This window comes from Lolium rigidum, chromosome 3, assembly GCF_022539505.1.
Source record: "Lolium rigidum isolate FL_2022 chromosome 3, APGP_CSIRO_Lrig_0.1, whole genome shotgun sequence".
NCBI classification, from domain to species: domain Eukaryota; kingdom Viridiplantae; phylum Streptophyta; class Magnoliopsida; order Poales; family Poaceae; genus Lolium; species Lolium rigidum.
In genome coordinates this window covers 405,118,596-405,132,015 of record NC_061510.1, presented here as the reverse complement: position 1 = coordinate 405,132,015, position 13,420 = coordinate 405,118,596, and the positions used below count along the sequence as shown (strand labels likewise).

The 13,420-nt window shown below is 47.8% G+C and overlaps 3 protein-coding genes across 3 annotated transcripts; 2 read left to right on the top strand and 1 right to left on the bottom strand.

Annotated features, from left to right (window-relative positions):
• Positions 1-3,095: 3,095 nt before the first annotated feature.
• LOC124697803 lies at positions 3,096-6,730 on the bottom strand. Its single transcript, XM_047230342.1, has 3 exons — positions 6,415-6,730; positions 4,242-4,477; positions 3,096-3,683 (listed from the first exon to the last, which is right to left on the bottom strand). Exons 1-3 carry the CDS (start codon positions 6,728-6,730, stop codon positions 3,096-3,098), a joined length of 1,140 nt encoding a protein of 379 aa, XP_047086298.1.
• Positions 6,731-7,954: 1,224 nt separating this feature from the next.
• Positions 7,955-8,906, top strand: LOC124697802 (F-box protein SKIP19-like). The gene is made up of 2 exons (XM_047230341.1): positions 7,955-8,304; positions 8,564-8,906. The coding sequence occupies exons 1-2, from the start codon at positions 7,955-7,957 to the stop codon at positions 8,904-8,906; spliced, it is 693 nt and encodes a 230-aa protein (XP_047086297.1).
• Positions 8,907-10,103: 1,197 nt separating this feature from the next.
• LOC124697801 (putative F-box/LRR-repeat protein 23) lies at positions 10,104-10,826 on the top strand. Its single transcript, XM_047230340.1, has one exon. It carries the CDS (start codon positions 10,104-10,106, stop codon positions 10,824-10,826), a length of 723 nt encoding a protein of 240 aa, XP_047086296.1.
• Positions 10,827-13,420: the final 2,594 nt, after the last annotated feature.

Genomic DNA, 13,420 nt, shown 5'->3' with positions numbered 1-13,420 from the left:
GATATTACACGGAGGTCCACTGCCGCCAACACAGGCCGAGCTTTGCCCAGAGGCTCCCGCCGGCAGCGGCGGCGGGGGAATGAGGGGGCGAGGGCCTAAGCGGGGGAGGATTTAGGGTTCACATATTATAAGCATCCTATTTTGGAATAGAGGGAGTAAGATTGAGCAGGTATGACATTCTGTTTCTGCTTTTTGGGAAGAAAAGGGCATTTTTATTTTTTCGGTAAAGGTGCAGACTGCACATAATGTTACTCTAGTTCCTAAGAGCATCTCCAGTCGCGTCGCCCAAACTGTCCCCCAAAGGGATTTGGGGCGTGCCGGACAAAAAAACGTTCCCAATCGCGTCCCCCAAAGCCGATTTTTGTCTGGCACGGCCCGATACGGTGTCCGGCGCCCCGAGCCCGTCCCCGCCACACAAGGGACGCTCCGGAGACGCCGGACACACGGAAAAGCGAGGCGACGCGAGGCGGGCCCGACGCGTCAGCGGCACAGAGAAAATTCGTCCGCCGCTCCCGCCAAATCGCGCCTCTCCCGCCACATCGCTCCTCTCCTGCCGCACATTTCTTCCATCCCAATTCCCAACACATTTGACCTATCTCGCCCACCGATTCATTTCTCCCTCCCACCGTCTCTACCCTATTCCTCCCGCCGCCACCCTCTCCCCATCCATGGCGCCACCGACTCCCCCAAAAAAAATAGCCAAGAAAGGGACCAAGAAACCGCCGGGCAATGGGACGAAAGGGGCGAAGGCGCCCTTCAGGAAGCCGGAAGGCTGGACCGATGATCAGGGGCATCAAGACTGTCTGCGCCGGAAGTTGTCGATGGTGGAGCGGAAAGGGCGGAGGGCGGAACTTCTTCAAAGGACAGATCCTTGACGACATTGAAGCCAAAATGGCAGCGGCCGAGGCGGAGTCCAAGGCGGCGGCCCAGGCAGCTGCAGCGGCAGCGGCACCAACCCCGGAGCAAGAGCCGGCAGACGCATCCGCTACTACACCTGGGTCGGCCTCTGCCTCGACGTCGGCGACGAAGCATATACACCGGGCAGATCACGACGAGTTCATCGTGATCGACGGGCCAATGTCGACTCAGGATGCACCGTCAGCATCGCCCTACGACAATCCCTTCTTTTAATTCTATCGTCGGCGTGTAATATGATCATGCGCCCAGTACTTTGATCGCCGCTACTCTGATCGCGACGACTACGGTGGGAGCGATCTCTTTTGAATGCAAACTATTTGAATTCCTATTTGGGGACGGTGTTTGGGGGACGCGACTGGGGAGCGACATCCCCCAAACGCGGCATGAGCAAAACACGTCCCCCAAACGCTCGATCCGGCGGGATTTGGGGGACGCTTTGGGGGACGCGACTAGATGCTCTAAGCTATGATAGTTCCTAGGCTGGCACGCGATTTGGTACATAACGCGAGAGGCGGCATGAACAGTTAGTCGAAGAGCCCAATAGAAGTCCTGACTCCCGAGCAGGCCTTAGGGCATCTCCAACGCGGGGACGCAAAACGCAAAACGGACAGCCCGCGCGTCCGTTTGGGTAAAAACATGACCCAACGCGCGGACCCAAATGCAAAACGGACAGCCCGCGCGGTCCGCCACGACCCAAAGCCGGACCAAATTTGGGAGCAATTTGGGGCGAGCCGGACGCGTGCGGACGTCTCTGTTCGTCCGCGCGTGTCCTCCCAAACCCCACATGGCAGCCACACTAGTTAATCCATCTCACACAGCCTTCTCTCTCCTCTGTTCTTCTCTTTCTTTTTCTGCCATGGATGTTGGCTTCGCTCCCCACCGGAATAGGGCTCGCCGGCCAACCACCGCCGTCGAGCTCGCGTGGAGGCTCCCCGCTAAACACAACCCCTTTTTTTTCGTTCATGCCGGAGGTCGCCGCGGCCAAAACGGAGCACATCGAGCCTGGCCGTGCCGCCGCCCGCGTTGAGGCAGGCCGCATCGCCGCCCGCGCCGCGCTGAGCCAGGCCGCCACGCGCCTCCACGCCGCCGCGAGCACCGGCCGCCACGCGCCTCCACGCCGCCGCGGGCGCCGGCCGCGCGAGCACGGGCCGTCGCGAGCCACCGCGGGCGCCGGCCGCGCTAGCACCTGCACGCCGAGCGCGTCGCGAGCCACGCCGCCGCGCGCCTTCACTACGCTTTGGTTGAGCTGTGCTGTGGCCGAGCTGTACTGGACAACGTCCCCGCTCGCAGCAAAGCACCAAGCTCTAGCAGCTAGCAGCCGCGCGCGTAGGCAGCAGCAGCCAGACATGCACGCACGAATCAGCACGAATCAGCGCCGACAACAGGGGGATCAGCTGCGCCTAGACTACTTCTTCGTGAACGACCTCAACAAGGAGCAGCGGCAGCGCCCGCAGCGGCGGACGGGGCCGTGCCCGCGTCGAGCTTGGGCGACGAACGGGCGTGGGCGGAGCTCGCCGCGCAGGGGCCAGGCCGCGCCGCACCTCGGGCCGCCTCTGCAGGGGCCAGGCCGCGTCGAGGAGGCCGCCCAGCTGCCGTGGGAGCGGCCGTGACAGGGGAGGTCGGCGGCGAGGAACGGGGCCGCGCCCGCGGAGAACGGGGCAGCGCCCGTGGCGAGGAGGGAGCGGATGGCGGAGGTCCTGGCCGCGCGGGGCTCGCCTCGCCATGGTCGCGCCGTCGCCGGGCTCGCCACGCACGCCCTGCCCTCGCCGGCCTCGCCACGCCCACGCCGTTGCCCGGCCTCTGCCTCTGCCTCTGTTTGGTCTACTTTTCAGTTTGGGTCGTATGTGCGTTGGGGATTAAAAATGTAGCCGGACGTGTGTGGGTGTCCGGGTGACATCCGCGTGTCCGCGCGACGACCCAAACGACCCGAAAGGGACGTCCGTTTGGGTCGCGCGGTTGGAGATGCCCTTACATTATAGGCTGCATCTACGTTGATTTTCAAGATTCCTTCAGGTGGGCATACCCATGTATCTTCCCTCCTCAAACAATCCCAAGTATAGACAGGTCAAATGTTTACTTTTTTACACTGGTTTGTTTTGATTACGACCCGAAGTTGCCAAATCTAATTTAATATCATTAGTAGTAGAGTGTTTGGTCGCTGCCACAGTCCCACAACACTAAACTGCCTTAGCTTCTTTGCCTTTTCTTGGCTTATTCAAAGTAGACCAAGTCACCTTCACTGCAATTAATGCAAAACCAGTGTATATCTCTTGAGTGGCACACCCATGCTGCTTCGACTGGAAGCAACAGCTATATTCAGCAGGGATGCCCGAGTCAGCGGCTACCTTCAACTTCAATTCCATCTCATCATCGCTTGCTACAGCAACCACAGACCTCTTTAAGGCACGTGACTCACCAATAGCACCATCAAAGAGCCGGATTTCTTCATCTAAGCCACTGGTAAAACAACCGATACACATGCTGAAACTGCTTTGCACTTGTGATACAACAACTTCTACGGTCGCCTCATACGCAAAGCTAAGACGTGAGACACCTACATCAATTGCACCACAATCGCCTTGGATGCGAAATGTGAACGGGGTACGATCCCATGTGTCTATGTTATCCAAGCATGATATACCATCGATCACCTGTAGATCTTCTTTTTCATGTTCGCTTGCCTTGATCTTCATGTCATATTCAATTAGAATAGTACCGACCAATTCGATTGCTCGCTTAGGGCCAGCCATGTGGATGAGAGAACCCTACATAATCAACTAAAAGTAAGAAATATCTAAATCTGAAAACGTTTCTTACCATGATTTACTTGTAGCAATATTTAGATTTCAGTTAAAGGCTTGTTTTATAATTGATGGCCAAGATTTTTTCCACATATCAAACAAAGATAACGGTGTTACAGAGGGAAACTGGCCCCTGCTATTTATTAGATTTTGTTTTCGATCCAAAATACTTAATTAGATAAGCCTATAAGAAATAAGATGTGGTGGGATCATTCATGTTATGCATGTTTATATGCCTATAAATAAAGGGAATCAATGTTTTCAAGATTTAATTGGTAGCAACAAAGAGTCCAGAAATATTCTATTTGATAGTGATACTTAAGAGTTTCATATTTTATATTTGTTCTTATAGCAAATCATCATTTCATAATACAACACTTCCTATAGCAGTGGCTTATGGTCATGGACGATGCTTTTTCTTGGATCAATAAGAGCTCATGGACCCAAATGCTTGCTTATGATGGGTTATTAATAGACTTATTATTCATTGAAATAAATTCAGACATGTATAAATGTGCACACCTGCTTCACGATGATGGGATCATCCCTGCTAAAGTGGACGATATAATTAAGTAATGGATTCATATTATCCCGGGCTGCGAAGTATCCATACAACTCGACTGAGCCAAGCTCCGCAGGAATTTTAGCCAACCTTAATGACAAAAACTGCAACATGTGACGACTTGCATGTGACTCACAAATTCCATTGTGCATTCTGCAATCTGTGGGATCTGAAAACATCATTGCCTCCAGCCAAGCTTCATAGAAAAATATAAATTTTATTAGAATTGGGAAGTAATAAAAGAAACCAATGTTTGCCATACGAAAAGTTAACATGACGTTTAAACGATTCCATGGTCCTATTCCCTCTCATCCAAGTGAAACTATGATGTTCTTTTTAGTAAGAATTTTGCTCATGTGAAAAGTTTTTTTTCTAGGAAAAGCCAAGGAAAAAGAAAGTAATATCAGGAGTCCTAGATCTATCATGTTTGCCTTGTACAGGCAAGGAGTCCATCCAACATACGTTTTTCCAGTGTGTGGTCTCTAATAGAAAGTGGGAAGTTCTAGCTAAAATCATAGATATCCATGTAGTGGTTCGGTTTTGGATTAGTAATAAACATGGTGTGCTTAAATGTTCAGTACAGCAGCTATGCGGTTGTTTTGAAAACTCAGAAAACATTTGTGGTTTCAGAATGGCAACTGGAAGAACTTGTCGCTCATTTGGCAAAACATGACCCCATGGTTAAGAGCTGGACCTGGACACTGCTTTGTCCAGCATGAAATTTGGAATACTACAATCGGTGGGTGTCAGGACTGAAGACATTAGCAGTCACACTGAAAATGCTCATATGGATGGAGACTGGTGCCTCTTGCTGGAGAGCAACGAGAAGCCTGAAGAATCAGAACAGTGCGAGGAGGATGAGAAGGAAGGGGATTTGGCTGCACAGAGTTGCACGGTTGTATCCCTACCTTCCTGAGAATGACCAGAGGGTCAGATGGTTAGCTCGAGTTGGTGGCTACCCCGCAACCCGGGTTCGAATCTCCTCGGACGCGGATTTGCGGCTCATTGAGCTTCTTCTATAAGAATAAGCCCTGGGTGCTAGTGCCCATGGGTCTCGTTTTTTTTTTTTGTATCCCTACCTTCCTCAAATCATGCAGAGGGCATGTGCTCTGAAAAGATTGGTCAGTGATTATTTTCGTCTTGTTGCCATGCAATGGACTGGAACTCTAAGAAAAGAGTAATATCTAATCACCTCAGGAAGGAAAAGGTCCATTTATTGCATAACCCCCCAAAACAATTCCTCAGTTCACTCTACTCCAAGAACTACCAAGACAGGTCATTTCATCCACTGATGAAATTTATTTTCTTTTGTTTATCTTTTTATAAGTCCTATTTTATGTTGACTTTTTCCCGATGGTAGACAACATATCCTACCCTACCCCAACTTGCTTGGGAAAGAGACTTTGATGTTTTCGTTGACGTTGTTGTAGACAACATCATATCATTATAAATGTTTTTATAATTTTCCATGACTATCTGCATATGTAGGGAGCACCAAACCTGGTTGACCTTTTTTATGCAGACATACATGCTAAAGAGAATTGAAACGCCCTAGCACAGGACATTATGCCATCTATCACACAAATGTTCAACATAAAACAGGCTTTTATGAGGAATACAAAAGATGAACATCATTCTGGAATGAACTGAGCAATTTTTGGGGGATTTTTTTTTTTTTGAGAGGGAAGCAGGGCAAAGATGAACTAGAAAATGATTTTTGGGAGTTATCTGGACAATCAGAAAACACTGGAGATATAATGTCTGGTGAATCACAACAAGAAATATGCTATCCTGGGCCCCGGGGCGTGGTGGGCTAAGGGCAAGAAATGAGGAGTGACAGGGGCAGACAAAGACAATGGCCACTGGCGCAAGCTGCAATGTGCCAAAGGCGCAATTGTTAGATGTTTCCAACATTTGCAAACAGCAACTTAATGAAACCCCTAGGTACCATTCAACAAGACTTCCCTTTGTAGGTATCATCGCACCGCCATTAATTAGTAAATAAAGTAGACAGAGAGAGAAGCAAAATTAACATCGAGATTGTAGGAGACAATATATCAGTTGACCCTATAGCATGAAAAAAAAATCCCTAATAACAAACATTATAAAAAGGAAAAGAGATTGATCACTTACTCTCATTGCGGTCAGCAATACGATAGTCGATTTTCCAATCATCTGTGCCGCTGTATATGGAACCATCGCGATGGCTGCTATTTGGAAATATCTCCATTACATAATCAGGCTCCGGTGCAGCCAAGCTCTCTTTGTCAACACTACTTGGTTTCGTCTCATCTTGAACACTATCGGCAGGAGGGACATAGGTATAACGAGTAATGACCTTGGTTGTATCGACATTCTTCACGTTTTCCATGCCCAGGGAAATAATAAAATCCTTGGCAGAAAGGGGTTTAGGCAATTCCTCGCCTTTTACTCCGCTGCTGCTGGCCATGTGCCGATGCCGACGAGGAAATCTATCAGGAAGAGTACAGAGAGCGAATTTTCAGCATCCGGCATAAATAAGATGGTATCATCATTCAGGATTGAAATGGCTGTATCTAAGCTTGAAATAAATTTCAATCTTTGGGCCTCTGGTTAGAAAGTCATATGGAATTAATTTTTCCTTGAAAAACAATCAACATAGGAATGTTCGCGATACAGATCTTCTACCGGTAAACAACCAAACAATTAAATGTATAATAAGCTTAGAGCAATTCCAATAGTATAGCCAACTGTTGGCTATAACAAGATGTCATATCATTTGTAGTCATCATATAGCTAACATGTACAATAGTTGACTATAAAAATGTAAGTACTTTACTAATATATGGGCTCACCTTTCACTCTCACAAGGTGCCTAGGAGCACGTGCAAGAGCTGGCTATTGCATAGTAGCACACCTCCCTTCTCTCTCCTCTTCTCTCTCCTCCAACTCATCTAAAATATATTATTTAATGTCTTATAGTCAGCTGACTGGACTCTATTGTACTTGCTCTTAGTACTACTATATGGGAAGAAGAGAACTCACCGGGAAACACGACGGGTCGGTGGGCTGGCTGTAGGAAAGCTCGGAGCAACTTGCTGTGCAATCTCTGATGGCTTCCAGCGAGGTGACGCAGATGCATTGTGGAGAGGTCGACCAGTAGAGGCGAAGCGGTGCCCTGAGGGAGAGAAGCGAGGAATCAAGCGTGAGATAATTCTCATCGGCGGCATCTCGTATCTCGATTGCCGGACTCTTTCCGCAGCTAGGCGCGCGGCGGCGGGGAAGAGGGGTGGCAAGATGCTCTTAGAAAAAGTGGATGTTGTAATTGGATCGATTTCTGATTGTGTCTGCTTGTGCTAGCTAGCTACTCCGCCAATTGGATCGATGTTGTAATTGGAGTATGCTGATTCTTCGTCTAGTCTCCTGTCCAGATTGATTTCTCTGACTCGTTATATATTGCTTGGTTAAATCAGCAATATAGTAGGAGCAGTAGAACGATTTGACATTGTAATCGGATCGATTTCGATTCTGACGATTTCGGAAGGAGCGGTAAATATGTTGGACGGTACCGATCCAGGGGAGCGACCAGGCGGCGCACCAACGTAGTAGGACCACCAACGTAGTAGGACCACCAACTTCTCAGATCATACTATCAGACGTTCGGGCTGTTTTGGGTTTCCAAATCGCAGGAGATATGGACGCCGCTGCGCCGCCGCCATCCGCGCCGGAGGAGCCGCCAGCCAGGGACTGGTCGCTCCTGCCCCTCGACGTGCTTGCCTCAGTATTCGTCAGGCTCACCGCAGTAGACGTCCTCAGGGGCGCCGGCCTCGTGTGCCGCTCCTGGCTCCAAGCCGCCAAGGTGCCAGACGTGTGGCGTGTCGTGGACATGGGGTACCACAATATCATGTTCAAGTACGACAAGAAGGAACGTGCTGACTTATGCGCGATGGCGAAAGCAGCCGTCGACCGTTCCGATGGACAGCTTCGGGAGTTTGCCGGGAGGTCGTTTGTCACCGACGAGCTCATGCAGTACATGGTGGAAAGGTGTGTTTTCTTTCGTCAATTGCTTGCAGTTCTAATAGTATTCTGCTAATGAATTACAGCTTGATGAAACGGTTTCTACATCATGTTTGCTAGTGCTAACTTTTTTTAACACGATGCTAGTGCTAACTAAATACTACATAGGCCGGCCCCACATGTCGGTGACTCGATGTCACCTGCCTTTGGGCCTCCCAAAGTCAGTTAATTTGAGCTATTGTTTTCACAATAACTCCACTCAAAAGATTGCCCTACTTTTTTGCAGGTCACCTTCGCTGACTACCCTTCGGCTTGTACAATGTTGGAAGATACACTGTTGGAAGGTCTTTAGTGCACGACTTGACGGTGTTATAACAAAGTCACCTCTGAGCAAGCTCCGGTCCCTTGAACTTGACAACATTGACCTCCTCGTGGAAGAACTAATCGCCATCCTTGAGAATTGTCCGGTCCTAGAGGTTCTTACGGTGCGTGATTGCTTAGGGATGGACGAGGAAGACGAGCCGGTCCTGCGAGCTAAGTGTGCCCGTATCAAGACCCTGACATACGACTGTGTTGGTGAGTGCATTGGTGAAGACTGGTACGACTATGGGTCTTGGAGCTATGCATGAAGTCGACTTACCATGATTATTTCTGAAGACAAGGGAGATTAAGCATCGCTAGAGTAGGTAGGTTATTTTGTAATCATTATGATCGGTACCTTGTATGACGCTGCACTCTCTATCTTCTTTATTTATGATGGAACTTTGCAGATGTATTGAGTAATGTTCTCCATAAAAAGACCTTCCCAAATGTATATGTGGTTTTTTAATTGTTTGAGTTATGGCTTTGCACTTTTCCCCCGTTGTATCTTGGCAATACTACTCCATAGTTCATTGTACCTTAACTAGGGTTTATTTGTGAATTATATCTTGGTGTTGCAACATACTAATATGGGAGAGAGGGAGTAAGAAGGTGGTATCTAATATGCATTGCGAGTGAAAAAATAAATATAGCTGGCTTTGTGTTTGGTGACTTTTGTTGTTGTAAAGAACGCTTTTGACGCAAGCCCTTGATATTGATACAAACCGTATCACTTTTACATAGCTAGCACACCGCTTGGGTGCCTACCAATGTCTCATGCTTCCACACATGTCAGATAGTCATATAACTTAAAAAGTCTTAGTAATTTAACATCGCTTCAAAACCATTTATTATAATATCTGCAAATAAAACAGACATCCAATTGAAGATTCTATAAAAATCCTAGCGTGACCAGGTATGCTCCAGATAACTTGCATATGCTTTTAAACCTCTTGGTTCAGTTCAGCTCTTTCGCTAATCCTACATTTTTCGAATCCAGTAGGATTGAACAGGATGTTTGTTGAAAGAGAAGGAAGTTCTATTTTTTGCTGAAGGTGCAGACTGCACAGCGTAATGTTACTCAAGTTCCTAGAGGTCTGATACTAGTTCCCTAGGTTGGCACGCGATTTGGCCCAGAACGTGAGAGGTCGCATGACCGTTCAGTCTGTTGCTGGTTCCCAAGACGCTGCCCCGACTCGCGAGCAGGGCCTTCCGTCTTCAAAGTCCCACGGTTCAAGGCCCTGCTTCGTCTCTATAAATTGGTTTCCACTTGATGCAAGGCATACACATATGTACTCCAGGTCGAGCTTCAGCCAATCCTTCTTGGCCGCCAATAGCGAAACGCTCTACCGGAGAAGGTATGTGCGCACCATCGAGCCGCACTCTTAACTGTTTTACTCCACTTTTCTTCACCTGGTTGTGATTTCTGAATTCAGCAGACGCTCTGAATCGCAGGAGATATGTCGATGGACGCTGCAACACCGCCGGTGCAGGAGGAGCCGCCGGCGAGGGACTGGTCGCTTCTGCCCCTCGACGTGCTCTGTTCGGTCTTTGTCATGCTCGGCGCCGTCGACGTCCTCACGGTCATGGGCGCTGGCTTCGTCTGCCGTTCGTGGCTCGAGGCGGCGAAGCTTCCTGACGTGTGGCGTGTCGTGGACATGGAGAACCACGATGCCCTGCTCGGCAAGGATGAATCCGTCCTGTGCATGATGGCGAAGGCGGCCGTCGACCGCTCCGATGGACAGCTTCGAGTGTTCGCCGGGATGCGGTTTGTCAGCCATGAGCTCGTAAAGTACATCGTGGAAAGGTCCCCGTCCCTTACTACCCTTCGCCTTGTATCCTGCTCCGATGTGTTCAGCAAACCGCTTACCAGGGCGATGAGAGAGTCGCCTCTGATGGAGCTCCGTTCCCTTGAACTTGACAACGCTTACATCACCGTGGAAGAGCTGACTGACTTCCTTGATAACTGCCCTGTACTGGAGGTTCTTCGCGTGTGGAACTGCTTCGTGGCCAACGACGAGGAGGAACATGCCCTGCGATCGAAATTCGCCCGGATCAAGACCATGACGCTCGAGTGTGACGAGGAATTCCGCTTCCGCTACGGTTCCGATTTCGAGTGGGATGATTATGACTTCGAGCACCACGTTCCTGATTTTGAAGATGAGAGGACTGATCCTGGTTCACTGTGATCGATCGCCACCCTCTCCGTCCTCCATTAGATGGAACATGCGCATTTTGAGATGTAAGTTTGATAATTGTTTGATAAAAAAACTTTGTTATGCGCTGTAGAAATCACACCGTTGCATTCAGATTTGAATTTTCTTTTTGGAGCAACCGGCACGAGCTTTACCTATTCATTAAGAAGAGGGAAATTTGGCCAATCTATAAGGAAAATTGGCTGAAAACTGATACGGACATGACACCGTGTCTGGTTTATAAGGGAAGTCAGACAAGAAAAACCACCACTGGCAAAAACCTTACAACCAAAGAACCACACACCGGTCCCGAGGCTGCGCACGACACGAGCCGCCAACGCTCCCATCCAAGCAAGAAGGGGCAACACTCAAAATAGAAAAAAAAAACCGTGAAGCGGTCGCTCTGGCATCCACACTGGTCCTGAAACCACGCACACTGCCGAGAACTAGAACAAACCAAGCAGAACATGCTAGCCCCGAGGCCGCGCACCACAAGGTGGTCACTATCCTGAAAACTTTCAACATGCTCAATGAAATTATAGTAGCTAGCTCATGTGCATTCTTATTGCCTTCCCTATTACGATGTTTGTGATGGTGATTCAAAAAGGCTTTCAATAACATATATTTGCCTGCCATTTTTCTGATATACTTTTGGTCAAATTGGCAGTAAAAATTTGCTCCGATAAAACTATTGACTTCATATACTATTGGATTTCCTAATGATCGGCACATTACATGGGCGTGTGACCCTTATCTTCTTTTTTGAGGGGAATCCATTTAACGAGGTTATTTGATTCTCTAACAAACTTCCATCATTTATCAGTTTTGAAAAAATAAAGCCAAGGTGGTCCCTATCCCTAAAACTATCAACATGGTCAATGAAATTATAGTAGCTAGCTCATGTGCATTCTTATTGCCTTCCCTATTACGATGTTTGTGATAGTGCTTTGAAAATGTATTGAGACATTTTCTCAAAACAAAAAAAGTTCCCCAATGTAGCTCTTAGTTAATTATTTGTATTTTGTCTAACTTTCTTTGTCACCCCAAGGCAGTCAATCTTAAGTATGACCCTGTTAGTGAGTTGTACTACCTAACGTTAGGAGCATCTTGGCATTACCCGGTGGCGGGACATATGAAAAAAATCGGAGGGTGGGCACACCAACACCTCAAAAAATTGCTCTCCCCCAATTGTGATTAAAGTTGGCCAAATGAATGATATAAAATATTAAATGATTGAACATTAAAGTTCAATATACAAATTATTCAATACATGAAAAGAATCTTAGAGGGTGGAATATATCATAAATAGAAAATTACATCACTATGTTTTATTAACTCCAAGCTCCCGCATTCCCATAAATGTTTCAACTATGTCAGCTTCACTACACTACTAGGGAAAACCCTTATCCCGGTGCACCATTTTCCGCTATCGCCAGCGCACCAGCGTACGCTGGTGGGAACAAGCCGGTGGTAACATGAGTTATCATCAGCGCACCTAACTCTTATCTTTTACGTAGATAGATTTTGATATAAAAAAGTTTTTCACCGGAGGTCGTATACAATCAGAAATCCTATTTTACCAAAACATGACGCGATTTTGCATAATATATCGAAATTCATGTTTTTAAACTTTCATTAAAACTAGATGACATAACTCATGGGCATTTCGAAGGATTTTATTTTTTGGAACTTTAATCATTTTCTTTTGTTATTTTGAAAACTGAAAAGGCGATTCGGGGGGGGGGGGGGGGGTGGAGGAAAAATCTTAGCTCCTCTTACCGCCCGCGCACCACCATATTGGTGCGCCGGTGGTAATCGGTGGCAAGAGGAGCTGCCATTTTTGCCTGGCCTGAAACTCGTCGACCATCGGCGCACCAAAGTTTTGGTACGCCGGTGGAATTTCGGCATCACCGGCGCCCCTATATAGTGTTGAACTAGCGGTAATAGCACCGGCGTACCTAAAGTTTAGCATGTCAGTGGTAACCCGTGCGGCTATAGGCCTTTTCCTTGTAGTGCTAACTTGAAATAGGAATCCTTGGGGGGAAGTGATCATCATGTGACCCTCGATATGTCGAATGGGGTGATGGTGGGTGTGGTGTTGCATCTTCAGTTTCTGTCTCACTCTCAGTATCGAACTGGACCGGTGGTGCAAAATCAAGGCATGTCAACAAAATACCATCGTCTTCGGTGATGAAGAAGATACATTCTTCTTTGCTCTATGTGTCCCAAAAAAATGGTTTCAATTGCACATTTTCGCTTCTTAATAAATTCCAGAGTTACAACTTAAACATATAAAAAATTATATAAGGTATTTATTGACATTTAAAAAAAATCTCCGGTTGTAGACACTGTCCAAATTCCAAAACTAGAATTGTAGAATACAAAAATTAGAAGCAATTTGTTGTTTAGTAGTGGCCTAGTCGATGCGCAGAGAGCACACCTTTTTGGCCTATTGTCCTGCTGTAGCTAGTGTTGATCCTGCTATGCGCCACCTCTGCTTGTGTGGATACCGACGGTCAAGCCCAAGCAGTGTAAGTGCCCGAGCGCATACCTGAGCTGCTCAGCGCCTCCCTTCGGAGTGGTGTGGG

Excerpts from the sequence above, each read along its gene's own strand:
- LOC124697803 (XM_047230342.1), bottom strand. The coding sequence starts at position 6,730 with ATGGCCAGCAGCAGCGGAGTAAAAGGCGAGGAATTGCCTAAACCCCTT. Across the intron at positions 4,478-6,414 it reads TATTGCTGACCGCAATGAGA|CTTGGCTGGAGGCAATGATG; the intron begins GTAAGTGATCAA and ends TTTTCTATGAAG. Across the intron at positions 3,684-4,241 it reads ATCCCATCATCGTGAAGCAG|GGTTCTCTCATCCACATGGC; the intron begins GTGTGCACATTT and ends TTGATTATGTAG.
- LOC124697802 (XM_047230341.1), top strand. The coding sequence starts at position 7,955 with ATGGACGCCGCTGCGCCGCCGCCATCCGCGCCGGAGGAGCCGCCAGCC. Across the intron at positions 8,305-8,563 it reads ATGCAGTACATGGTGGAAAG|GTCACCTTCGCTGACTACCC; the intron begins GTGTGTTTTCTT and ends ACTTTTTTGCAG.
- LOC124697801 (XM_047230340.1), top strand. The coding sequence starts at position 10,104 with ATGGACGCTGCAACACCGCCGGTGCAGGAGGAGCCGCCGGCGAGGGAC.